Here is a 27965-nt window from a genome sequence, read left to right as displayed (position 1 = left end):
TTGAACACCACCCCCTAGACGATATTCGAGCGATTTATTGGGGGGGGATACCTTTGTCGCAGGCTGGGGTGTAAAAAAATAATATTTTGTTCATTTGACCATTTGCCAACTGTCGATTGCATTAAAAAATAATAATAATTAACAATCTTAATAGGGAAAATTCCCAAAATAGCCCCTTTTAGTGAGAGAAGTCCCAAAATAGCCCTTTTTTCCTCAAAATCTTTTATAATTTGGACTGTCAAGACGCATTGGGAAAAGATAAAAACAAAGACGAGATTTTGAAAAAAAGTTAGGTAAAAAACGAGATTTGGGGAAATAATGTCGGTAAAGTCCAAATTATATGTAATCTTGGAGCAAAAGTTTAAATTTTTCAAAAACTTTTTTATTCAAAAAAACCGTCTTAAGAGACTATTTTTTTATGTTTCCTACCTTTCCCGTCCAAATATTCAAATTCTTGGAAAATTATATTTTTACAATTATACCCCTTGACCACCTTGAACCACCACCATCACCGACGCCGTCGGCCCCACCCCATCACCACCACCGTCACTACCACCATAGCCGCCTCCACCACCACCACCTTGAACCACCCCCCCTAAAATTCCACTGCAACCTCTTAACCCGACATCTGAAACCCTAAACCTTAAACCTTGTTTTGACACCATGCGCAAAATAACAAGTGATGTGGAAATGGTGGTTCAAGATTCCAGTGATTAGAACATACTTCAAGATTGTATTATTCTTCAGTGTCTCCTTTTCCTCTTCTCTCTCTTGCTATCTCTATACTCTTTATCTGAATGTCTATATCTGCTAGAAGATTCATGATGCCTGCTAGACGATTCATGATGTCTGTGCTTCGAGTGTTTTCTATCTTCCTTTTTCCTTCCTTTATGTCTCGACCTATGTCGGTTCCTATAACCATCAGACGAGTCACTTGGTTTTGTTCCAAGATTGGAAAATGTTGAAACCCATCTACGGCGGCGGAGAGGTTTCCGACGACGGTGGTGGTGATGGGGTGGGGCCGACGGCGTCGGTGATGGTGGTGGTTCAAGGTGGTGGTGGTGGTTAAGGGGTATAATAGCAAAAAATATATTTTTCTAATAATTTGAAAATATGTACGGGAAAGGTAGGAAACATAAAAAAACATTCTCTCAAGGCGATTTTTTGAAAAAAAAAACGTTTTAGAAAAATCTGAACTTTTGCTCCAAGATTACAAAAAATTTGGACTTACCTTCATTATTTCCCCAAATCTCGTCTCCTACCTGAGTTTCCTTCAAAATTTGGACCACTCCCTCTTTATTTTTATCTTTTCCCAATGCGTCTTGGCAGTCCAAATCTTAAATAATTTTGAGAAAAAAAGGGCTATTTTGGGGACTCTCTCTCTAAAAGGGGTTATTTTGAGAATTTTCCCATCTTAATATAAATACCCAACCAATTCAACCATTTTCATCATTTCATATACCAACTCAACCTCTAAAAACCAATATCATCCAACTTTCTTTACCAAAAATGGATTCGACAAATACATCCGACATGGTGGAACAATTTATTGATAATAAGAAGATAGCTGCAATCATACAAGAGACGGTGGAGCAGGAGGCTGAGGTTATGACTGCATTTCGAGGCGTAGCAAATAAGATAGCTTCTGGTTCTACTAATTCTTGGCCGCGCATGAGGCGATCGTAAATCGTTCGAGAACAAGAGGCCGCGAACAATGGTTTGATGCAAGACTACTTCAACGATCCGCCTAGAAACGACGACGCTAAGTTTAAACGTCGTTTCCGGATGTCTAGACGTTTATGTTTGCGCATTGCGGAAGATTTGGGGTGGGTGTATTCGTATTTTCAACAAAAATGCGAGGTAAGAAGATATTTAGGATTAATCGCCATCCAAAGTGTACTTCAACGCTACGCGCCCTCACATGCGGAAACACGACCGACATCAACGATGACTATTTAAAGATGTCGGAGAAAACGACACGGGACACGTTAGAGAACTTTTGTATTGGTAAATTTTAATTTGTTTTAAATTAATTATTTTTGCATTGGTATAATTTAAATTGTTTTATATAACTTGTTTTTAATTTAAATTGTTTTAATTATTTATTTATATAGGAATAATACAATTATACGGTGGTTGTTATCTGGGATTCCAACAACGAACGACCTAAGTCGCATATACGATGTACACGAAAGCAAACATTCTTTCCCTGTCATGACTAGGAGTTTAGATTGCATGCATTATGAGTGGGGAAATTGTCCACCGCATGGCGAGGTCAATACATTCGTGGTGACCATGGAGTACCAATAGCTAGTCTTTAAGCCATTTGTTCACACGATCTTTGGGTTTGGTCGGCCTACTTTAACTCTGTCTAGTCCAACAACGGCATAAACGTTCTCAAAGCGTTGCTCGCGCTAGAGTATTACATCAACCGTAGCATGTCGGTCTTACCGTTTTAGGCCAACGGTACCTACTACCATCACAGGAACTATCTGGGAGATGAGCTATATCTGGAGTACTCAATCATAATGAAAGTGTTTCAAGACCCGATCGAAGAAAAAAGAGAATATTTCAAGAAGAAGCAAGAGTTTGCGCGAAAGGATATCGAGAGGTGTTTCAGGGTTCTAAAAAACGTTGCATTATGTGAAAAAAATCCTGTCATATATGCTCGATGGCAAAAATGAGCGATTCCATGTATACGTGTATCATATTGCATAATATGATTAAAAAAGACGAGGGCAAAGCAATATGCCAACACTACATACTAGGGAGCGTTTCAGAACAATTTCATGAACCAACCGAAGAACAGCGAACACGAAACAATCATGAGCGCACATCAAGTGAGATCCATAACCATCTTAAGGCGGATTTGGTTCAACACGTTTGGTTAATCTCCCCTCTGAAGACAAAGGCAATCATCAATACGAAGAAAGCGAAGACGAGTCATAATTAATATTTTTACATGTATTTTTTTTAATTTTTTCGTGTATTTTTTTATTTAATATTTCTTTTTAATTCTAATGTATTTTTAATTTAATTATTTAATGAGTTTTTATAAAAGAAAATAAAAAAAAAGCTGGCGTGACGATGTGATGGGGCTACAAACCACTACACCCCTAATGGAGTGTGGAACCCAATGTTTGGATGATGTGAATGATTTCAAACAAGAGAGATATAACTTTTATTGTTTTGGGCTAAAAGTTTGCTTCACAAGTTTGTGATTTTAGACGTCATCCAAACATCCTAGATGTCAAAAGACAGGGGACCTACTCTCACAACCCCACACACACACATATATATAACATGTATATATATATGTATATATATATATTATTTTAATAGTATGTGATGGATTTGTGGAGGTTTGCTGTTGTAGAATAAGGAGGGGGGGGGTGAGAAAAGTTTAAAATCTGATGTGACGGTTTGTATAGGTTTGTTGTTGTAGATGCTCTAAAATAAAAATAGCCCCTTTTTTGACATGGCGTTATGTGTCGAAAAATCCACCCCCTCCTCTTATTTTGTAACCCTCCACTACACATAGTGAAGAATAATCTTGAATTATCAATAAAGTTGAGGGTTTGTTTTGTAAGTTTATTTTAATATGGATTATTCTAGAATAAGTTTGCCTAGTTTCCCAAGTTAAGTTTGTCTTGGAGAGCAAGTTTAGTAGGTCTATAAATAGGATCTAGATTATTAGTTTTATTTGTGTGTGAGTTAAGAAGTCTCTTCTCCATGTAAGTTTGTTATGTTCGTTTGATAAGTTCGTTTGGTTATATGAAAAGAGTCGAGGGTTGTCATCCCAAATATCTTGTATTTGTTTATTCGTTTGTTTGTTTGATCTGATTGTTTGATCCGTCTGGACCAACACATAGCCTAATAACCCAAGTGGCCAAGGGGGATATTAATAACAATCATATCGGACTCGTGGTGGTTGGCTGCATAGGCTGTTGTTGGCTGAAACAAGAGAGTAGGTTGGGATGTGATTGTCCTCAATACACTTCTTTGATTTGTATTAATGTTGGCAAATAGGTTAAGGTTTGAATTATTAAATTTAATTTCCTTTACGAACAAAATTTTCTCCCTGCAATTTTCATTTTATAAAAGAACTTTTTTTGATAGATTAAAAGAATATATTTCTAAAAGTAACAGAGAGTATTAATAATTCCAAAAGATATAAAAAGAAATTCATCAAATTTTATTACAGATAAAATTTTATTCAATTTGTGTAGACTGATTTGATGTTTAAACTTATTATTATTATTATTATTATTATTATTATTATTATTATTGTTATTATTTCTTTACTTTTTTGCGATGCATTTCAATTATTTTTTATTTTCTTTATTTATCTTTTTTCTGGTTCGATTAAAAACTCATTTCTGACGGTATATATAATAAGTTTTCTAAATCACCTTTAAGGATGAACTTAGCATTTCTATGCATTTATATAAAGACACTTATAAACCTTTGAAATAGAGCGATCCATTTAAATCGAATCAAGTTGGCAAGTGACAAATTTGAGACTTATACGGTTTGGCTTTTAACAGTTTAAATAAGATGTAAACCCTGTACGCGTCTCATCATTATCCCACATGCGAAGTAAAGCTCTACTATTTAATAAAGTTTGCGTTATAATATTACACTAGTAAAATTATAATGAATGTGTGACAAAGATAAAATACACAAATAGAACTACATACCTTATACATGAAGGTATGTAATAATACCGGTTAGATGAGATGTAAACTGCCTTCTAAAAAATGAAATAAAAACCTTCACCTTATCCAAATAAAGAAACATGTAACATAACCTCATTGGCACGCCTAATATATAGTATAGTAGTAACTCCTAGTTTCTAGTTCAATTGTCTTAATATTCCAAAACCGAGTAGAATTCTAACGTTTCATGGACCTCGATGCTTACGGAAACAAAGACAACCTTGAGATTGATCACCCGGGATCATCCCTCCTCCTTTTGATGTGTCAATAGCCTCCAACATTGTAACAACCTCGTCCATCTCGGGCCGTTTGTCAGGGTTTGCATCCCAACATCGTTTCATTACATTTGCAAGAGAGCTCGGGCAACATCTTGGTATTTCGGGCCTTAGATTCTGCATGTTATTACACCGGTAAAATGTCTAAAATACCCTTTTGTAACAAGTTTTGGCTATACTGGCTGAAAAGGCTTGACTAGTTATTAATGACTAAAATTTGATTTACACAAAAATAAGAGTATCTTCCAGTACCAATCAGTAATCAAGCTTTGATGATACCGATAATGGAAACATTTGACATCAATCTATTTAACTTATGTAATACAGCCCACCAACCCGAATGACTACTCAAGCTTTGTTGAATACTGAATACTGATAATGGACAGTATTGGACACTTTGACTAAATATCAGATGTCTAAAATACCCTTATTCAGAATGACACCAAGATCTAGGTGGCAATTTCTAAAGCGACATGAAAATAATTAGGTGTTAAGTTGTCATAACAAGCATGCTCCATAAACAGGTTGTGTTCAGGTTGACCTGTTTAATTAAACGGATTGTGTTTAGGTTCACCTGTTTGGCCCATTTAACAAAATAGGTCGACACATCCAACCAGTTAACCCACTCACGCAACCCACCAGCCCAGTTAACACGTTTACAATTTGATTACGAGTCAACCCGTTTGACACGCTTAGATTACAGAGTCATAACAGTTCGGTGGTCCGGTTACACGACTATAAGTGTATCATGACCAGGGTTAGGGTTAATATTTTCTACACTAATAAATATATGGATCATGTTCACACACACCCTTATATAGTCACACTTTAATGACAAAAATGAGCATATAAGTAATTATGAATCTTGGATTATGTTGTCATACCTGGCGAACAACAGCCGATGTGACTTCTGAGAAACTAAGGTCAGGGTACGGCATATCACAACAATATATTTCCCACAAACATATGCCAAAACTATAAACGTCACATTTCCTATTATACGGGTTACCATTAAGAACCTGCATAGTTATTCCATTTTCGGGAAAAAGACAAAAAAAATACAACAAACTTACTCAGATCTAACAAAATAGCAAATAAGAACATACCTCAGGTGCCATATATCCAAGAGTCCCGGTTTCACCTGTCATATCGTTAGGGTTCGATGCTTCAACACGTGCGACTCCAAAATCCGCTATTTTAATAGTTCTACTTTTGTCCAATAGCATGTTTTCAGTTTTCACATCTCTGTGTACAATCTTTTGAGAGTGCAAGTAGCTTAATCTAATAAGAAGTTCATTTATCAAAAGAAAATAGTAAGCATTATGAAGTAAAATAAAGAAAACAAAGAAAGAAATACACATTGACTTCTTGAACAAAGGCAAACAGAGTTATTTTCAACATCTAAATTCACACGAATATTAATATAATTGTATAGATTTTAATAGCTTATATGAACACAGTAAACTTTATATATAATAAACCAAAATCATCATTATAGTAGTGTTTCCTAAATTAAGTCCTATAGACAAACCGAACATGCAGTTAACTGCTCAGTGATTCATGAATATTTAATAAGCAAACGAACGTGAAAAACTTTTTCTTCATTTAGTTAAAAGAATGAATATGAACACGTCTCATTCGTTCATCTATGTTCGTGAGCGTTCGTTTACGTTCATGTTCGTGTGTTTACATGCTCATTAAATTATGTTAGGACCATTACAACTTAGTCTACTTTAAGAAATTAGAATATAACTGATCACATTTTTTGTCTAGTTTTATTAATTCTTAGGTCCAACATCTTGATGTCTCTGTTTGCTTTTAAGTAGTGTTTTCGCTGTTACATCCGTTCATCTAAGTTCATATTCAGTTATGTTCGTTTAAACTGTATACAAAATTTTGTTATTTTGAGTAATTTACGATACAATTTTCACGGATCTTTGACATATCTAAAACACTATTAATGAACGAACAGGCTTGTTTGTTAACAAACAAACACAAACAAGAAACTCCTATCGTTTAATTGTTTGTGTTTGATTGCTTATTCGGTTAAAGCTAACGAATGAACACAAACATGCCCCATTCGTGTTCATTTGCATTCGTTTACAAGGCTACCTCACAGATAAATAAAAACAAAATAAAAAAAAATTCATTGTTAAGGTTGTTTCAAATTTTAAATTTGATTTGAATCTAGTTTATTTGACCATAAAGTCAACTATTGTCAAAGTCAAAGTGTACCCTCTTGCTAGATCAAGTGCCATTTGAACAACAACTTTGAAAGCCAATTTCTTTCTTCTATTTTTTATTAGATAATTCTTTAACGCGCCACCGGGAAGATATTCCACAACGACACAACAAACGTTACTTGGCATCCCGATTTGACCGTTTTCGGTTTGTATATTTAACTCTGAAGAGCCCATCGTTGCACCTATAAACTGCATTACAATATTATGGTAATAAGCAATTTAGTTAAGCTCAAAAACTTCAAAGTCAGTGCTTTCAATAAACGTTGATCACCTTTGTGACATTAGGGTGATCAAGCTTATGCCAAACCGCAACTTCTTGAGTAAACGCGGCCCTTAATGATTGAATTTCGGCTTCGGTTCGGTGACCTTCTTCGCCCCAATCGAGTAGTTTCACTAATAATTATAAGAAATCAATTAAACAGCTAATTGCACCTTTAAAACGTTCCTAATAGGGTTTGGATCAAATACAAATTAAATTAACGTGCTAACTGTGAGAGCCAAGTAGTGCAATTATATATACAACATAGCTTAATTAAGTGTAGTGTAATTACAGCCTAGTGTAATTACACTACTTGATTCTTACAGATAGCATGCTAATTTAATGTATACGCTAACTTTTCCCGATCCTAATAAAGCTAAAAAGTAGAGACAATAAAAGGATACAAGAAAGTGATAGATATGTTTATTAAATAAATAGTTATTATAAAATAACTAAAATTAATAAAGTGAGGGTGAGATCCTAATTTATAGGCGTGAATTTATACAAATATAAAAACATTTTGAATCACATGAAATTTTATCAGTCACGGATTACATGTTCAACAATTTCACTTTTGCAATTATTCATTTACACAACCATCAACCACTGTCCAACACCATCGTCGTTCAAAAATTATGAACTAATAAGAGAACCGAAATAGAAATTGAAAAAGTAAATATTCGCGAGCGAAAAGTTTATTTTCTTGGATTGCTAAAATTGGGTCGGCCACCACCAATGCGACTTAGCCGCCTCTCTATTGTAATGAATCCTTTTGTCCGGTATTAATATATTTATCTAATAATAACCAAATTAAAAAATAATAATAATACAAAATTAACAAATTGATAAATTAGGGTTACGGAAGCCTCACCGGCGACGTCAATGCCGTCGTAGACGCCACGGTGAACGGAGCCAAATGTGCCACGTGCGAGAATACCTTTGATTAAGAGCTTAGACGGATCGATCTCCCACTCCTGCCGCTCTCTACTGGACGTCGGTAGCGTCACGGCCGCGGCGGCGGCGGAGTCTTCAAATTCCGGCTGGTTTTTCTTGTTCTTTTCCATTGTCCATGCTCGACTGAGATGGCGTTCAAGCTGTTCGTCTAAGCTTTTGAGATCAATTTGATCTGCTCGTACAAAGGCGTCGTTGTTTTTGTTGTCGTTCATGTTTTCCGGTGAGTCAGTTGGTTTTCCGGTGATTAATTTCCCCCGCTTTTGTACTAACGGTTTACTTTACACTGAAAGGAGAAAAGTGGTCAAAGGTTTGCTATAAGTTTAGTGTGTTTAAGTAAAGTTGCTTAAATGGTCCTTTGACTATGAGTAACGTACTAAAGTTTTGGAAATGTTTTAATTTTAAGGGGGGTAAACAAGTCGAGCCCGAGATTTTTGACCAAGCTCAAGCTCGGTTCGTTTACTTACGAGGGATCAAGCTCGAGCTCTGCTCGTTTTAAACTCTTTTTCTAGAGCTTAAGCTCAACTTATTAGTTGTTTTTTCAAGTTTGGGTTCGGCTCATTTGATATTTATTGATTAATTTATATCCATTTTTTATATTATTTTTATATATTTTGAGAAAAAATTTAAACGAGCTTAAGTTTGGCTCAAGCTCGTCTAGTACCTTAAACGAGCCAAAGCTCGGCCCAAGCTCAACTTCAAAGTGTTATACATAAAAGTACAATATAGATAAAACTTACAATTACACTAGGCTTGTTAAGACTCAATGAGCCTAAACGATCTTCCAGTACAAGCTTCGAGCTCGGGCTCGATAGCTCTACGAGCTTTATTCGAGGCTCTTGCTTGATAACTGTATGAGCTATATTTGAGGCTCAGGCCAGAAAAAACTCGACTCATTTCAAACTTTTTTTTATCGATTTGAGCTCATGTAGTTCGCAAGCAACACTACTCATTTGCATTATTAATGTTAAGTCAGGTTTTGTTGGTTTTTGCTTAAAAGGTCTGCAAAGGGCTTACGTTTGCAAGCGCGCAGACATAAGCTCCTAAAGACTGTTTGTTTTTTATAGAAAAAAGATCTGAAAATGCTTTTATGGTATTAAAAAATAAGCTATTATTCAACTTCTTCACGCTTCTTCACATCCTACGAACACCCAATGTCCAACACCATTATCACCCACCATGAGCCACCGTCCACCACCACCATCGTCCACCACCCACCACCACCACCACCCACCGTCCGCCACCACCACCCATCACCACCCTCCGTCCAACATAACCACCGTCTGCTACCATCACCACCACCACCACCCACCGTCCGCCACCACCACCGTCCACACCACAACCACCGTCCATCACCACAACCACCGTCCACTACCACCACCACCACCACCACTCACCATCCGCCACCATCACCACCACCACCCACCGTCCGCCACCACCACCGTCCATCACCACCACCACCCACCGTCGACCATAACCACCGTCCACTACCACTGTCCACCACCACCCACCCGTCCGTCGCCACACCACCGGCCTTCACCACCCACCACCACCACCCACCGTCGGCCACAACCATCATCCACTACCTCCACCCACCACCACCGTCCCCCACCACCCACCACCACCCATCGTCGGACACCACCACCGTCCACACCCACCACAACCGCCCACCACCACCGTTCATCGCATACCACAATCGCCTACCACCAATCGTCCACCACCATCCACTCCCACAATTTGTACACAACCACCAATTATTTTAGCAGTTACAGACGTTAAATGACCTGTATCTACTATGATATATATGATAGGTAACTATTTTTCAGCTTGTGCAGACAATATCTAGTTTATAAAACAAACAGTATTATATTTTCAGATTACAGATTTTCAAACCACATCTTCAGTTGCGGACATGAAATTAGATGAAATAAGATTGCGTACAGTTTTTGTCTTAAAAAACAAACAACACCTGAGTCCACTTGGTAAATGGTAAATGCAAAACAAAATCTAAGTTTAATAAATTTCATTAAATAATAGTATGAGTTATTTACTAGTTTATTTTGGTAAGTGAGTTACTGTGTCCCCGTCTAGAAAATATAATTTGTTATGGTTATGACAAATTCGGGTGAATATTAATGCATTTACGACTTTGGTCAATTGCGATTACTATCTAATTGATGATTAAAGTCTTTTTACTAGTTGTGGTTATTGGTCTCATCATTGATTTTGATTCCTGAATAACAGATTTATTATTTTTTTTGCAACTTAAAGTTGGGTTTTGATTTTATTCTGACATGTATTTTATTTTATTTTATTTATTGTGTTTCAGTTTAGATACACAAGAATTGCCCACCACGTTTAGGTAGATTGATGTATAAATAATTAAAAACTCATTACAAAACTCACGTCGATAAATCAAAGCCAAAATCTAAGACTATAACGCATTAAAAACTTAAATTATCAGGTTATATTTAAAAAAAAAAGAAAACGTCTAATTGCTGAGATGAACTAAAGTCTTAAGAACGTTAGTGGCGTTTGACATAATATTTAATAATAAAACTTTCTAAAAGGGAAAATATCATGTCAACAATTTCACGAGCCATAATAACAAAAGTAAGTAACCTTAGAAAACAAAGTGCAACCATTAAACTGGGACATGGTTATCAAATAAAACTAGTAAGCTAAGTTGATTACTATAATAATAATAATAATAATAATAATAATAATAATAATAATAATAATAATAATAATAATAATAATAATAATAATAATAAAAATAATAATAATAATAATAATAATAATATTAATTACTTTGTTTTATATTGTTTTCACAAGAAGATATCTATCAACTGTCTTCTATAAACACTTTAGAAAACATATATAACATCAAAGGATTGCTTCTGAAACCACAAAAAGAAATATCAATATTGGTGGAATAAAGTCATATCATGTAGGGTTTTAATATCATTTACTCTCCGGTGATTCCACGAAAGGTAGGGTATTTTATGTGACGTTTAAATCAAAATAGAACTTTGTTGAAGTGAAATCCGTTATCTGTAGGATTAAAACATAAAATGTGATGTGTCGTTTGTGTGCTAGAGATGAGGACAATGACAAAGCTTCCTTAGGGCCGGGGGAGCCCCCCACCCCCGGTTTTTTCGCGTAGTAGTGTAAAGTTATTCGTTTTCGCCCGAAATTTTTTATGCGTAGTGTAAATTTAGGCGTTTTCGGTCGAAAATTTAAGTCCCCCCCATCGTTTGTGAATTTTTGTATACATTTTGAGTCCGCCCCTCCGGTGTCTTAGTCCAAACTTCGCCACTGGATGAGGAGCATTTGGATCACGTGTTTTGGATATGCGAGTTTGTTACACAAAAATGGTATGGGATTAAATGTTTATATTGTAATTCAATATTATCAGCGTATGATACGTGGAACAAACTAGTTGGAACAGAGCGAGCACAAAACCACTTATGTCCATTCTACACACCACATGTTGGGTGATTTTGTAGAGCAAGAAATGATCGAGTTTTTTAACGATCTGAGGACGACGGTCCTTTGTGTTTCTGGATTCAAATAATGTATTACTTTTTACTGTTTGTCAACAATTGTCTAAGGTTAGTTTTGACTGTTACGAACTTTATACCCATGCTTTTACAATTTCCTATTTGCCTTAAGCGTCATAATTGTCATTTAATAGTATTAAGAATATATTATCTGTTTGCTTTTTTTCATTTATAATGACTTAATACTAATTAATATTCGTGCATGTATAATTCTTGATTTTTGTTTACAATTCCACGTTTATATTATATCTAATTTTTAAATACCATCCCGTGTAATACACGGGTTTTATCCCGGTAATAATTAATTATAGATTTATTCAAATAATTAGTCATTATGTTGTATTCAATGTATATATCAATATCTATTTATTTATAGGTTATATAACTGTATATTCTCATTCTAAGGTATATCTTATAAACGCTTTTATGTTCGTGATTGAGAAACCCCATATCGTTCATGGTAAAAGACAGTTTGAACGACTGATCATAATGCTATAATAGGAATGATGGTAACATATGAATGACACAAATTATTTTTCCCTCTCTTTTAGCACCGACAAACATTATGATATTTTAGTTCATGTTTTACATTCTTACACGTATTTGGTACTTAACATCATTTGCCCTTATTTGTCTTTTATTGGTCAACAAATGTAAATATCCTTGATGTCTTTTCCAATGAACTTCTTTGTTTTTATGCTACCAAGTTTTACCAAAGGTATAATTCCTTATATTTGATCAAGCTAACATGTGAGACAATTCGTTGTTTATGTTACCAAGTTTTTCACAATAGCATCAACATATCACGAGTTTGATGATGATACTGAAGACTTTAATTTCGGAACCAATTATATGTTAAAAAACTGAAAGAATCATTTTACCTTTATGCTATCTACCATATAAATTAACTATAATGCATGTAGATTCAATGTGTTTAATATTTACCTTTTTAGCGTCGTATTGCTAATATTTTGTCTATACGCATATTAGGTTTCACTATATGCACGCCAAATTTTTATGACATTAAAATCAAGGATACAGTAGAGTGGCAAATGTACATTTATTAATTTTACATTTTTGAAGCGACATGTACTGATGTACATGTGTTTTGCGATAGGGTTGTAATCGGCTCATTTACTTTATCAAACTGAAAAATCAATCTCGACCTCAGCTCGCTTAAAGCTTAATCCGAGCTCTAAAATCTTTTAAAAATTGTTGTTTTATTATTTTTATTTATTTATTTATTTTTGCAAATATCGATATATAAAAAGAAAATAAATATATAATTTTTATCGTACATTGGTTATAAAATTTCTTATTTTCGTACGATATGTGTGTGCATTAAAATTTAGGATTTAATATGAATGAGACAACGAGCCGAGGCAAGACTGAGCCACAAGCCGAGTCAAATCTTGGTCGAGCTCGGCTAATTTGGAAAGCCGAGCCACTCGTCTAGATCAAGGTTTTTTTAAGCCGATATTTGTTCGAGCTTTGAGCGCCCAACTTTTTGAACAGCCCGACTTATTTTGCGAATTTTATAAAATTTGCGCAATAAAAAACATAATAGAAAGATAAGGGGCGAATTATTGCATTTAACAGAAAGCAAAAGGCGAAAACCGCATACTCTCACTTACTCAGGTTTGATCGTCACCTCTTGGGAATTCAGTCGCGACTGTTTTAATCTCAGATTCACTTCTTCTTCTTCTTCTTCTTCTTCACTGATGAGTATTTTCGATCGATTATTCACTTCTTCTTCTTCTTCACTGTAGGTTATTAATATTAATATTATCCTCCTATCCATGGCGATCAGAGGCGTACACTTCAAGTGGTCTGTTTGTTTCTTCATTTTCTCCTCCTACATCTCATCTAATTACATACACGTTGCTTCCATTTCCTATTGAATTTGATAAACAATCTGTTTGATTCTGTTCTAGGTACGATGGATTCTTCCTATCAATGCTTGCCTTCAGTATGTATCCTTTTTGATTTCCGCATTAGGTCTTCAAATATTATTATTCTTTTTGTGAAGCCGGATTTTATATAATTCATGATTCAGATATTATTATTATTATTATGCTGTTTTCTTTGAGATTGCGAATATACAGAGTTATGGTTCTGTTGAGCTGGAAGCGTTACAATCTTTGTAAATTTCCGTTGCATATGTGGATAGTGGTGAGTATGCTACTATACATTATATTGTTTATGTTTATTATTATTGTTTGCTGTTATTGTTATTGTTATTATCAATTGTAGGCATGTAAACGAACTGAACGAGCACATACGAGGCATGATCGTGTTCGTTCGTTTCACTTGAAGCAAACAAACAATTGAACACGAACATTGGTTAGTTGTTCATGTTTGTTTGTTAGTACTTAGTAGTATGAATGGAGTGTTCACGTATGTAAGCGAATGCAAAGGAACATAAACGAACAAATTTAACTGTACATAAACAAGCATAACTAAGCGAACATCACTTAAAAGTAAACATGAGCATTAATCTATTAGACATAAAAAGCTAATAAAACTAGACTAAGTTAACGAACAAGACATGCGTTCATGTTTGTTCGTTCAGCTAAATGAGCAAATAAAACTTTTGTTCATGTTTGTTCGTTTATTAAATAAACGAGCTTCCCACGGTTCACTGAAAATTCAGTTTGTTTACAAGCCTGATTATTCTGTCAAATCCTGCATGTTTTCACTTGTTTTACCGCATTTCTAGATCTTGATTCCGCCTGTTCTTTTATTAGATTGATTATGCTGTTGTCTTTGTTTTCCGGATCTTGATGTTTGTAGACAGTGCTCTTGCAGATAAAATGGGATTGTACGTCTTCGCCGCCTTAATCAGATACTATTATCTCATAACTAAACACTAATTATATTGTATTTTATTCAAAAATGTGATAGGGATTATGGTCGGCAGCAAAGAGATGCTTATTTTCTTGGAAGATTAGTGGTCCTATCAATTCTTTATGTGGTTCTCTACCCGTTTTTATGGGCATGGAGTATTACAGGATCAATATGGTTCACCAGTGCACACACTTGTGTATGTGTGTTAGTTTGATTACATGTGATTAATTAATAGAACTGTTTTATTGTTAATTGGTGTTTAATAATTGTGTTTAAGTTGTTGCAGTTGCCTGAAAAGAATCAGAAGTGGGGATTTCTTGTATGGCTGATTTTCAGCTATGGTGGACTCATATGTCTTGCCATATATTTAGTTAATAAGGTGTGATATTGTAATATGATCTCGTACCCTTTTTATTTAAGTTGCTTTCATTGAAATCTTGGTTTAAAAAAATGTGTGGTGCTCTGATGCGTTTAGGCCCCAAAAGCCGAGAACAATCAAATAAACTTATCTACAACCAAAAGGGTGTATACAAGCTGAGTAGAGCCAAGATCAGCTAGTTAACTTACGAGAGCTTGAGCTTGGCTTGTTTCGAGATTTCAAGCTCTATTTCTGAAGCTCAAGCTCGGATCATGAGTAGTTTTTCAAGCTCGAGCTTGGTTAAGGCTCGGCTCGCTTATTATTTGTTAATTTATTGATATACATATATAATTATTATGCATATATATTAATATAATTGTTAGCATAATATATATTATTTAGCTCTTTTCATCATAGGTTTATATATAATAACTGTTATTATATAAATATATATTTAATATGTTAGACAAAAGTTATATAAAATAATAGGCTAGTTTAGTCTCACAGGCAGCTCGAGCTTGATAAGTGAAGCTCGGGCTCGTTTATTAACAAGCTTATTTTAGGCTCCAGATCGTCTAAGCTCGCCTCATTTTGAGTTTGTAGTGAGTCAATCTTGAGTAGCTCACAAGCTACTTGGTTTGTTTACACCCCTATTCTCATCTATTTTACATATCAATCTTTTAATCAAGTAAACCTTTCATAACTTCTTCACCCCTTTGTTTTTACATATCAACCTCCTTTTAGAACCAAGATTTAAATGCATGTTTACAATTTCTTAGATAATGCACCTCTGATGCAGTGGTTAGCAAGAAGGAAAGTTCATCTGGAACGGGCTCAATTGGGGATCACCGTGTCCAGGATTTCAGAATACCGAGTAACCTCTACTGTGTGCTTTATTTACTCATTTTTGTTTCTATGTGTTATCCATATATGTAACACGATTAAAGATGTTGCAGGTGTTGGTTGACATGATCCGTCTGCCAGATCGGGTATTTGAAAATGCCGCTGAAGAGATGAGAGCCATGGAACACGATACAGCGACACATCATCCGGGACTTTACTTATCTGAAAATCAGGTAAACATCTTGTTTTGCCTACAGTCATTTGGCAAATAAATTAGAAGTTCGAGTTAGGTGTATATACAAAATTTGCATTTGTTTTTGTCTTCTAAAGGGTCTCATTTATAATAATAGAGGTGAATAAATGGACATGTGGAACGCCTTCAGGTCCAAATGGGCAATTTTTGGCATGGGCCTAACCAGTCGGGCCTGGCTAGGAGTGTAAACGAACCGAACAAGCTTGAGCCAGCTTAAGCTCGAGCCCGACTCGTTTAAAGTTATGAGGGCTCAAGCTTGAGCTAGGCTAGTTTCGAGCTTTATTTCTAAAACTCAAGCTCAGCTCATGAATAGTTTATTCAGGTTCGAGCTCGGCGCGGCTCTGCTCGTTATTAATTACTTCTTTTATTAATTTTATATACATTTATAATTTTTATATATGTTTATATCTTTTTTATATTTAACATGGTATTTAATATATAGTTCTTTCATACTATGAAGTATTAAACGAAAGTTATATATATATGTATGTGTGTATGTATGTATGTATGTACGTACGGACGCACGCACGCACGCACGCAAAAAAGTTAAGAACTTTTAGGAACTCATAAAAACCAAATAATTTTTTTACTTTTTTATATAGTAGCGTTCTTTGAGAGTAGTTTTATCATATTTGATATATAAATTTTTGATTTACATATATAAATCACAAGTTTACATATGTGTGAAATTTATGTAATAACAAACTTACATATGTGTAAAATAAAATAAGATATTTGTAAAAACTAATTTGTATAATTGTAATCATAAATATAAATATAAAAGGTGATAAAACTACACTCAAATAATATGAACATAGAACTTTTATTTATAAAAAACGTTAGTTATTAAGAGTTCTTAAATAGTTTAAGAGTTCTGTAATGATATTCATTCTCTCTCTCTCTCTCTCTCTATATATATATATATATATATATATAACTGGCTCATTAAGTGAAGCTCGTGCTTGAGCTCGTTTATTGAAAAGCCTTCGGGCTTGGGTTTGTTTAACTTTGCGCCTTCGCAGGCCTACTTGAGCTTGTTTAGGAGGTTTTCATCGATAGTGTTGGGTAACTTTCAACCGTTGACCTATTTACCCAGTTTCCATTTTAGCTATAAGGCAAAGTATTATAACCCAAATCCACTTACCTATAAACGGGTCAAAACTGTCATATCTAATTAACTCTATATCTCTTTTTGATGAGTAGTTTCTAACTTTGGAATGTAGAGGCAAGCAGTGGAGGTATTAATTCATGAACTTCCATTGTTTTCACTGAAAGCCGTTCCAAGTGACTGTAGTGATTGTCCAATTTGTTTGGAGGAGTTTCATGTTGGTGACGAGGTAACATTTAAGACAACAATTTTTTTATGAAGATCCAGAAAACAAAAGGCAAAATGGGTTATCCAGCTAAATGGATGTAACTTGCAAAATTAAACCAAATGGATACAGGTTGAATGAATCAAAAACAAAATTATTGAAAATTTTAAAACCTCTAAATCTCAAACGGTTGAATAGGGGCGTGCATGAGTCGATTTGGGTTGGTTTAGTTCAAACCGAACCAAAAACCAAGAATTCGGGGTTTTTCAAAACCATTCGTTTTAGGTTTGCACAATAGGTTCGGCTAGGGTTGGAAATTCTTGGGCCGAAAAAAATGGCTCAAAACAATAATTTTGGGCCTGAAATCAATCAATCAATCAATCATACCCAGTAAAATCCCACCGACAGCAAAGCTATAAGTAGGGTCTGGGAAGGGTGGGATGTAGGCACACCGTACCTCTATCCAAAGGAATAAAGAGGTGGCTTCCAGAGAGACCCTCGGCTCTAAGTACATGTGTATGAAGCAAAATAAAGGAAATCAAAGTTTAACAGCTATATAAAAACTACTGCTAATTTTGGGCCTGAAACATTATGTCTAAAGTTTTTTTTGTTAGTTAGTGATCAAATCACGTTTTGGCCTAAGATTTTTGAGCTACATGTTAACATTCAAAAATAAAAAATTAAAAAGTATAATTCATAATTTTAATAACAAAAGTTGCGTTTTTCAGTTTTTATGGGTCGGTTATAAAAGTTGGTTTAGTTTTTGGTACATGCCAAACCGAAATCAAACAGGAAATTTGGTTTTTGAGTAAACATAAAACCAAACCATTGGTTTGGGTTGGGTTCGGTTATTTCAGTTGCGAGTTGGTTATTTCGGTTTCATGCACAACCCTAGTAAGATGATTTTTAAATCACATTTACACATAAAATTAGTATAAAGTTCGAGAAAATAGAAAGGCAAAAATGTTTATAAATTGGCCCGACCCGGTCCAATATGTCTTGACCCGTATTAAAATTCACCTTCAACTCTAAAATGACTTTCAGGTTCGTGGCCTTCCGTGTGCTCATAATTTCCACTTGGCATGCATTGATAAATGGCTTAGTTTAAACATAAAATGCCCTCGATGTCGATGTTCTGTATTTCCTAGCCTTGAGTCAAACGATCTACCTAATATCCCACCCGATCCCAACCTTTCATCAACATCTCATCATGCCCAAAGTCAAAGTTACCTCTCGAGAATGCAAAGTTTTCTCATGCCACTTCGCACAGGAAATGTTGCATCTTCTAATTCTAATTCTGATTCCAGTTCCAACTCCAACCCTGACTCGAACTCTACGAATAATAATAATGATTCAGATGTGAGTTTGGAAATGGCTGAAAATGGAGGTCAACCATTCGAGAGTCATGGTCAACACATGAGTGGAGAGCATGGAGGTCAACCATTCGAGAGTCATGGCCAACATACGAGTGGAGAGCATGGAGGTCAACCATCCGAGAGTCATGGTCAACATACGAGTGGAGAGCATGGGGGTCAACCATCCAAGAGTCATGGTCAACATACAAGTGGAGAGCATGAAGGCCAACCATCAGAGAGTCATGGCCAACACACAAGTGGAGAGCATGTACAATGACCGTTTTTGGTAGTCATCCCGGCCTTAAAAGTTGTAGATGTGTTACTTGTTTTGTTTTTATAGGTTGAACCTGATATGATAAGTCGAGCTTAAAAGACTTAGAATATGCTCGAGTTTCATGGGTTTTGGAATGTGCTCGAGTTTCGTTTCGTTTCGTTCAATGATGTAACGTGAACGGTTTTTGAGTAAAGTTTGGAGTATTTTCAAACTACTAATAACATATGAGCGTTAATGGGCATTTTGGGTGCGTTGGTCCGATGGCCAATGGGTATATTCGAGTGGTTTTAGATCACAGGTTCAACCTATCTGGTTATTAAGGGGTCAACTTATAGTATGTCTTATTTCTAAAGTGTTAAAAGTGGGTTACCTAAATTAAATAGGTAAAAACAGAATGGGTTGAATGGGTTGAATGGGATGGCTTTAGTCATTCAAAATGTTGTTTGCACAAATTATATATAAAGCGTTTCGGGTCAATATAACTCAACCTGTATGAACCATACAAAAATGCATGCTTTGATGTGTTACTTATGTTACCTAATTTGCCGAAGCCATCTATTAGAAAGTGTTTTGCTCATAAAATGTTTTGAAGGGTTTGGAATCTAAAGAAATTGAAATCAATTATGAGTTCAACTTTTTCTTATTAAGACATGCTGCTAACTGACCTAGGTATGCCTTAAGTTTCATTTATCGTTAGGCGCTAGTCGGGCAGCGGGCTAGGGACTAGGGATTAACTGAGATTAATAGGGATTAATCAGATTGGAATTTATATGTAAATTTACAAAAATACATAAATATACTAAATTTAATACATACTTTTTTCATTTTTCACCAAATAACGGTTAATCGACAACTAGTCGGTGAGGTACCACTACCGACTAGCAATTAACCGGAGATTAATCGACACCTAGGCGTGATTTTTACAACCATAACCGTAACACAAAGAATAGTATAGTTCACTACTGCAAAACCAACTGTTAGCGGTGACATAATTAATTATGGGTGTGTTGCTTTTTTTTGTAAGGCTTTCATTTAAAATAGTTCTAAAACCACTTAAAATAATCACCACACGTCAAGATATAATTAATTATAGCGGCTCACAAACCGGTGAAATGTGAAACCATCACCAAATTAGTTTTCCCACAGCGGTTCACAAATCGGTGTAAATACGAAACCCTCGCCGAATAAGTTTTCCTGGGTAATAACAAAGTGGTTCACAAACCGGTATAAAAAAGGAAGGCCAGCAAAATTAAAAATCTAAGGGCGCGTTCGTTTCACAGAATTCGTGGGAATTCAAAGGAATTGGAATTAAAATTCCATGACATGACGTATTCGTTTCGTTGGAATTGAAATCTTAATTTCATTTTGGTGTGTTCGGTTGTTAAGGAATTGGAATTGGAATTGGAATTGGAATTCAATTCCTTCAAATGCCTTTAAATAAAAGGATTCTAAATCCTTCCAAAATGTGGAGGATTTCAAGTGAATTCGTTGGAATCTTTTCTCGATTTTTTTAACGAGAACAACGAATAAACATTTTAGTTTTTTTACTTTATTTGTTTTCGATTTATATTTTGAGTTATAAATTTTTTATTATTATTTTCTAATATTATTTTGGAGGGTTTTTGATCTTAATAGAAAACCCTTAAAAAAATTCAAAAAAAAATAATAAAAAAAATCATAACACAAAATATAAATAAAAAACAAAAAAACTAAAATGTTTCTGTCGTTATCATCGTTAAAAAAACCTATTCCAATTCATTTGTCAAACGAACACATCAAGAATGGAATTGGATTTCAATTCCTATTGGAATGTTCAGATTCCAATTCCTATTGGAATGTTCAGATTCCAAATCCAAATCCTATGCAAATTTCAATTCCGATTCCATTTCATTATGTTAAACGAGTGTGCCCTAAGGGGGTTTTTTGATGACTAGTTTATAGTGGTCATGCTATTTTTTTAAAGCGGGTTCAATACTGGTTTACTTTTTATTTATTTACAATGGTTTTGTAGGTTTTTAAATACAACGGTCACAATATTGATTTACCAATGCCCCAAACAACATTTCATATAGCAGCCATGCATGCATGCATGCCAAAATCTATTCGCAACCAATTTGTTACACATATATATTGACAAATGTTTACACTGTATAAACATATGTTTACCAAAATTTTTCTGAACACATATTCAACTGTTAGATAAGATAAGACGTTTTATTCAAACCATTTTAAAAGGGAATTATTTATATTAGTTCAGATTTAAACTGCTTTAAAAGAGGATTATTTACGCCAATTCATTTTGATTGGCGTGGTGCACATACTATTTAAAGCGATTTCGCATGTTAATTGTAGCAGTTTCATTTATAACCGCTTTAAAATAAAATTTAAACCGTTTCTATAGAAAATTTTTGTAGTAGTGGTTATTATATAAATATATAATTTATATATTAAATAAAGGTTATATAAATAATAGGCCCGCTTAGGCTCACTAGACAACTCGAGCTCAACAAATGAAACTCAAGCTCAGGCTCGGCTCGTTAACAAACAAGCTTATTAAGTTAGGGCTCGGCTCTTTTAACAAATAAGCTTATTTTTAAGCTCGAGCTCATTTAAGCTTGATTTAAATCAAGATTTTAGCGAGCGAATCTTGAGCTTGTGAACGACTTGGCTCGTTAACACCCCTAACTGGATTAAAAGTGTTTTCGGTGGTCAACCCTCTCATTTTGCCACCTTATTCAGGTTGATATCATATTATCTTATTTATGACATGTTTTGTTATGTTGCTGGTTACAATGGTGATGGCAGGATTGCATAATTCGGTTTCAAAAATCTAAAATGGGTTTACGGTGAACTTTTACAATTCAATGGCAAGGTACAACAACAACAACCATACTGAGGAAATCTCACAAATAGCAAAAGCTATTGTTGGGTTGGGAGATGGTGTGATGTAGACAGGCCTTTACCTCCATCAATGAGGATAGATAGACTGTTTCAAGAGAGACCCCCGACTCCAAAGCATGTAACATAGAAACACACATGTACCAATAACAACATATAATGATAAAGTGCCATAGTCAAACGCAAGCACATATGAAATCATAGAATCCAAATAGGTATACCAACAAAAGAACAAACACAAGTAAAATCCACCTAAAATGTAGAAGATTCTAAGTCCATACGCTAAAGCTGTTATACAAAATTGACATTCTTTAAAAGTCCTTAACCTTAATCCTATGTCTCCATGAACTCCTGTCATGAACCGTGTCCTCAGAGAGGTGTAACTCTAGCGAATATCGCCTAATCCGCTTCTCCCAAGTCAATTTGGGTCTGCCTCTACTCCTCTTTCCTTCTACATTGAGGGTTTCAACTACTCTAACTGACACCGTTACTTGTCTCCTCTTCACATGTCCATACTATCTCAATCTTCCCTCTTTTATTTTTACATATACTAACCACTCCTAGTAGATCCCTAAAAACCTCATTTCTTATTTGGTACAGCCTTGTGTGCCCACACATTCAACTCAGCATCCTCATCTCCGTTACCTCCATCTTACGCGCTTGTGTTTTCTTGATAGCCCAACAGTCTGTCCTATACAATAAAGCAGGTCTAACAACAATTTTGTAAAATTTCCCTTTTAATTTAGATGGAACCTCCTATCACACAAAACCTCGGTGGCTACTCTGCACCTACACCAGTCCACCTAAATGCGATGGTTCACATCACTATCCATGTCTCCATCCCTTTGTACAAACGATCCTAAGTATTTGAACTTAGTAGCTTGTGGAACCACTTGACCTCCGATGGTGATCTGAGAGTCCATGTCGTCTCCAGCACCATTGAAATCACAATGAAGATACTCGGTCTTCGAGCGACTAATCCGTAATCCTTTGTCCTCTAGAGTTGTACGCCATTCTTCTAACCCCGGTCTTAGTTTTAGCAACTCAATGGCAAGGTAATACTCGAGCTCACAATTTCGTTCCACTACTTTAAGAATGAGTTGATCACGGACTCACGGTTATGTTTCATCTCAAATGGGTAAAATCATGAAATAAGCTAAAAGGTGAATGGGCCAAGCGTCTATTCCAAATTTTGCTAAAAATGACATGTGTTGGCCCGTTGCCCATTTTGCTAATTCTTAACATTACATACAGGGCATTGGACTATATGTTAAAGGGGCAGACTATGATCTCCTCTATATTGTCCCTAAACAAAGTTTTCTCGCGCTATTTAACCGTTTGAGACTGTCGCGATAATCATATGTAGAACAACATAGCACTTGTATGTGTTGTTTTAACTTAAATACATTGGGTGGTTATGCCCAACTACTTTCTTTCTATCTCCTAGTGTATGTGGTTGGTATCACGTACAAATATTTATGTAGGTTTCATGATTTTCTACTTAAAATAGTTTCTGAAGATGCTCTATCAAGCTTGAAATTCATGAAAAGTATAGGAAGCAATTTGGGTCATTGATCAAACCGATAGTTAAGATTGATGCAGTCAGTGGTGAAGTTTAGACGAAAACGCATAAGGGCCAGACTCAATAGTCAATGTCGATAAAATAATTCTTATTTCTAAAATATGTATGGTACGAAGTAGTTTTCAACCGGAGAAGGGGCCAAAGGTTTTGGTGTCGTACCTCAATTATTGTATTGCATGAAATAGGTGAAATAAACGGTTTTTTCAAAGCACACACGTTTTTCTTGGTAGTTCTAGTAAAATTTAAATATTTAGCTCACATTACAAGAAAAACAGAAAAAAGAATTCATAAGAATATAATATCAAAGCATGCATATAAAGTATACATAAATTTATAAAACTTTTCAAACGCTTCCTTTATTTTGGACATGATGGTATTATTGGTATAGTCAGCGAGTTTTCATAAAAATGAATTAAAGTTTAGGGAAAAGCAAATACCTTGAAAAAAGTTCAAGCAATAGTTTACCATGAACAACAAATCACCATGAACTTCTTTTGCAACACATTGTTGATTGGTCAACATATTTTGCCCACATAATGTATATATATATATATACATACGCGCACACACCTAAACACATAATATGTGTGAAATGTAAAATAAAAAAACTAGAGTATATTAACGTTAGAATAGTTATTATTACAGTGAGTTTTTAAATTAGTGTATATTACTATAGTTCAAAACTATAAAGTAATAACAATTACTCTAGTTATTTGTATATTTAAAAAATTAATTTTATTTGTATTGGATCTCATCTCTCTCATATATGTGTGTGTATTACAAATTATTAGTTTAATGTGGAGTAACAAAAGCAACCAAAATATAAATATAGATATAGTTTGATTTATAGTTTACAACAAGGATTGAACCTTGTAATACTCAAAGGGAATAACATAGGCTGGATCAATTGTTTCCATCTCATACTTGAGAAGCATGAAGACAAATCGAACCCAAAGTTGCTGAGAAACTTTCAGAGGCCTCGAAATTAATGGAGAGCTTTGAAACTTCATCCATCCCATCTTCATCACCATCCATGCCATCATCACCATCCATGCCATCATCACCATCATATTCACACCCTGCAACATTTTATCTTGCTTTTGCTCACCACACTTGCAGGCAGATACTAGAATGAGAAAGAGAGTTAGGTGTTTATAAAGACACCTATGTGGAGCCCTTAACATTTAAAATGGTTCCAATTTGACAAATGCTCTAAACTTTTTTAAAATAAAATTAAAAAACATTTTCATCGGTTTGAATATTGGGGATGGTTTGAATATTTTCACCTTCGTTATACATAATTATCAAATAAAATATAATACCATGTCTTAAGTCATTACACGCAAAACAAAAGGTTAGCTAGTCTCTAGCTAAGAAGCAAACGTTTGTTTACCTTCTATTTCGACATAAAAAGAAATTGGATTTTATAGTTAACTAATGCAATTTAAAAAGAAGCAAACTTTCCTTAACAAAACCGCCTACCTTACTATCCGGCTAGACCATCAAATATTATATTTTAAAAGTCGGATTACTTTGTGTAAACTTATATAAATAAAATGTAGAAATAAGCAGTAGCTTTCATTCATTTTCTTACCATCAAATGCTTTTAATGGATAGGAGGAAAACAGACGTGTGTGGATTTAATAAGTGTTTCCCCTCTATTGGGTCTAGGGAGTATTCACAGTTGGTTAAGCTGCTTTAAAACCGCTTCATGCTAGGTGACTAAACATGAGAAGGCGTGTCTTGACAAGCAACATGTATTTATTTCTTTTGCTTTTGACACTTTTGGTTTCCTCGCGTCTGAAGTTGTGGAGTTACTTAGCCGAGTTCAACGGGTCATACATAGTAATGTTATGACTCCAAGATCAGCTAATGTAGTTTTTAAAAGACTGAGTTTTGCAATTCAAAAAGAGGTAGCGGCGCAGCTTGTTGCCTTCTGTTTAGATATAATCACTACTTCTCATATATTAGTCTTGTCGATGTAGTTTAAAAAAATTAACATTTCAATTTTTTAAAAAAATTATACATTGTAATTTTCTTTATATATAAGGTTGATATTTTGTTCATACAATCATATAAACACCAAGTCACATTCTTATTCTTATTATAGACTATAGGAAACTTATTATGCTTTAAATAGAAGAAGAGAGGGAGAGGAGAATGGCGAGTGATGTTAATGGTACTAGCATTTGACAACCTATTTCCATCTTCAATGGTGGCTTTGGAGTACATTAACGAGTATATACATAATGCATGTATTTCACCAAGTATGGATAGAAAAATTAAATAACCGAATCATATCCTATTTAATAAAAAATAAATCAAACCAAATTATTGACTCATCTAAATTGGTTAGGTAATGGTTCTTTTAACTATTTTATAGTGGTTTCTTTTGGACATACACGTTTATTTAATCTACAAACTTAAACAATCCAATTTATATATACATAAATTATCGCAACGAAGAAGTTGAGAAAGCCCGAGAAAAACATTTTATATTTCTGATTAGGAATAAATAGAGATGCATGTTTACACAAAAATGAAAAACCTTAATGGGTTCAAAACCTACTATCCAATTGACTCAAACCCATATAGATCATTATTATAAAACAAGGATTTCTATTTTTTATATTAAGCCTTGTCAGCTTCTTATGTTTGTATCAAAAAGAAATCTAATAAATTGGGTAAATTAATATAGCTTGGATTTTTGTTAGTTATTATAAGAGCCAAAAGTAGATTCATATATATTCTAGAAAAACAGTCCATTTGTTATTAACGACAGTTTGGCCGAGTTGTCTAAGGCGCCAGATTTAGGCTCTAGTCCGAAAGGGCGTGGGTTCAAATCCCACAGCTGTCATCTGTTTTTTATTTCTTATTCGTTTTTTATTTCTTATTCAATTAGCAAATTCTGTTGTGTAAGTTCAAGTTAAACAAATAGACTTACTGGAAAGTTCAAGTCCATCCTATTTCACTAAAAAGTTTATAAAAAGTGTCGTGTAACATTTTATTAAAACAATTCTCATATATATCTAGTTGTATAATGATGTCTTAAACCGGATCTAATACACGTCTATTAACAATTAACTGTCAGACATCGGGTATGCCCACTATTTTTTAAAGTTACTCATTGAAATTTTCAAATACATATTTTATCATGTTAACTTTTTATATAATTTTATCGCCTACGGAAATTAAAAATATAAAACTAACAATTAGTAACAATTATTGAATTGTAGATTATTTTACTACCAATGGACAAAAAGAAAGATGCTTATGTCTATGGTTCAGGATAGGATAACGGTATACATAATGTATAATGTTCTTCAATCATGTTTTGAGGAAATATGCAGTTGTTTAAGCTTAATAATCTATTGTATTAAATTTTTTTCAATTGGTAGATTAGTCTCATAAACAGGTTGTGCCAGCCTTAATAATAACAGTTGTCGTAGCATCAATAACAGTAACTATAATAGTAATTATTACTATTATAATTGGTTTCTATTCAATATTTTATTGTTAAAAAGTAAGATGTTAGAAATAAACATTAAAAGAATAAGGCATTGTAGATAGTTAACTAATATAAAAGATTTGTAGTGGTTAATAAAGAACAGAATTTTAATGTTTATTGTACAAAGAAAGTAAATAAAGAAGTGGCTGAATAAAACATAAGTAATAATAATAAAACAAATGAAAATTAAAACTAAAGCTCAATAAAAGAGTAAAACAATGATATAATTTGTCGTTTGAAAATAAATAAAAGGATGAGAATTTAATTAATTATAATAGATTAACAAATTAAATTCTAGCTATTTGTTGTTAAGATAGGTAAAAAGGATATAAAGAGAAAAACTTAAAGCGTTGGTCAAGCTTATTACTATTGCAATTAGGACCTAAGTGTTTTGAAAAACTTGTTACAGTAAAAGGGTTGCGTTCAAATACATAGTTTTCTAAAACTAGAAAGTTGTAGGGAAGTGTGTTAAACGGATTCTGATTGAACTCAAACTAGCGGCATTGGAACCGTCTCATTGAACTCTATGATACCGGATTTTAAGTTTTCAATTTTTGTTAGATTATTGTGTCTTTTTATTTATTGTGTTTATTCAATAATTTTCTTCATTGTGTCTTTTTATTAAATATTGTGTCTTTTTTTATCGACATTGTGTTATATTACTCATCATTGTATTATATTTGTTCGAAATTATGTTTTATTTTGTGATTCATTGTGTTTGTACC

At 34.2% G+C, this 27965-nt stretch overlaps 2 protein-coding genes across 2 annotated transcripts; one reads left to right on the top strand and one right to left on the bottom strand.

Annotated features, from left to right (window-relative positions):
- Positions 1–4903: 4903 nt before the first annotated feature.
- On the bottom strand, positions 4904–8716 carry LOC143571957 (serine/threonine-protein kinase 52-like). Its single transcript, XM_077057248.1, has 6 exons — positions 8367–8716; positions 7508–7629; positions 7229–7425; positions 6100–6274; positions 5878–6012; positions 4904–5110 (listed from the first exon to the last, which is right to left on the bottom strand). The coding sequence occupies exons 1-6, from the start codon at positions 8659–8661 to the stop codon at positions 4904–4906; spliced, it is 1131 nt and encodes a 376-aa protein (XP_076913363.1). The 5' UTR covers positions 8662–8716.
- A 5092-nt stretch (positions 8717–13808) lies between these two features.
- Positions 13809–19396, top strand: LOC143571956 (E3 ubiquitin-protein ligase SIS3-like). The gene is made up of 10 exons (XM_077057247.1): positions 13809–13837; positions 13944–13982; positions 14115–14181; positions 14757–14830; positions 14914–15052; positions 15143–15235; positions 16014–16088; positions 16171–16290; positions 17534–17647; positions 18668–19396. Exons 1-10 carry the CDS (start codon positions 13809–13811, stop codon positions 19253–19255), a joined length of 1338 nt encoding a protein of 445 aa, XP_076913362.1. The 3' UTR covers positions 19256–19396.
- The last annotated feature ends 8569 nt before the right edge of the window (positions 19397–27965 follow it).

The sequence above is a fragment of the Bidens hawaiensis genome, unplaced genomic scaffold (genome assembly GCF_021521415.1).
Source record: "Bidens hawaiensis isolate Kalapana, Puna unplaced genomic scaffold, B.hawaiensis_p1.1 tig00025638_1, whole genome shotgun sequence".
In the NCBI taxonomy this organism is placed as follows: Eukaryota; Viridiplantae; Streptophyta; class Magnoliopsida; order Asterales; family Asteraceae; genus Bidens; species Bidens hawaiensis.
The sequence above is the reverse complement of the archived record's forward strand: the minus strand, read 5'-3'. Positions and strand labels throughout refer to the sequence as shown.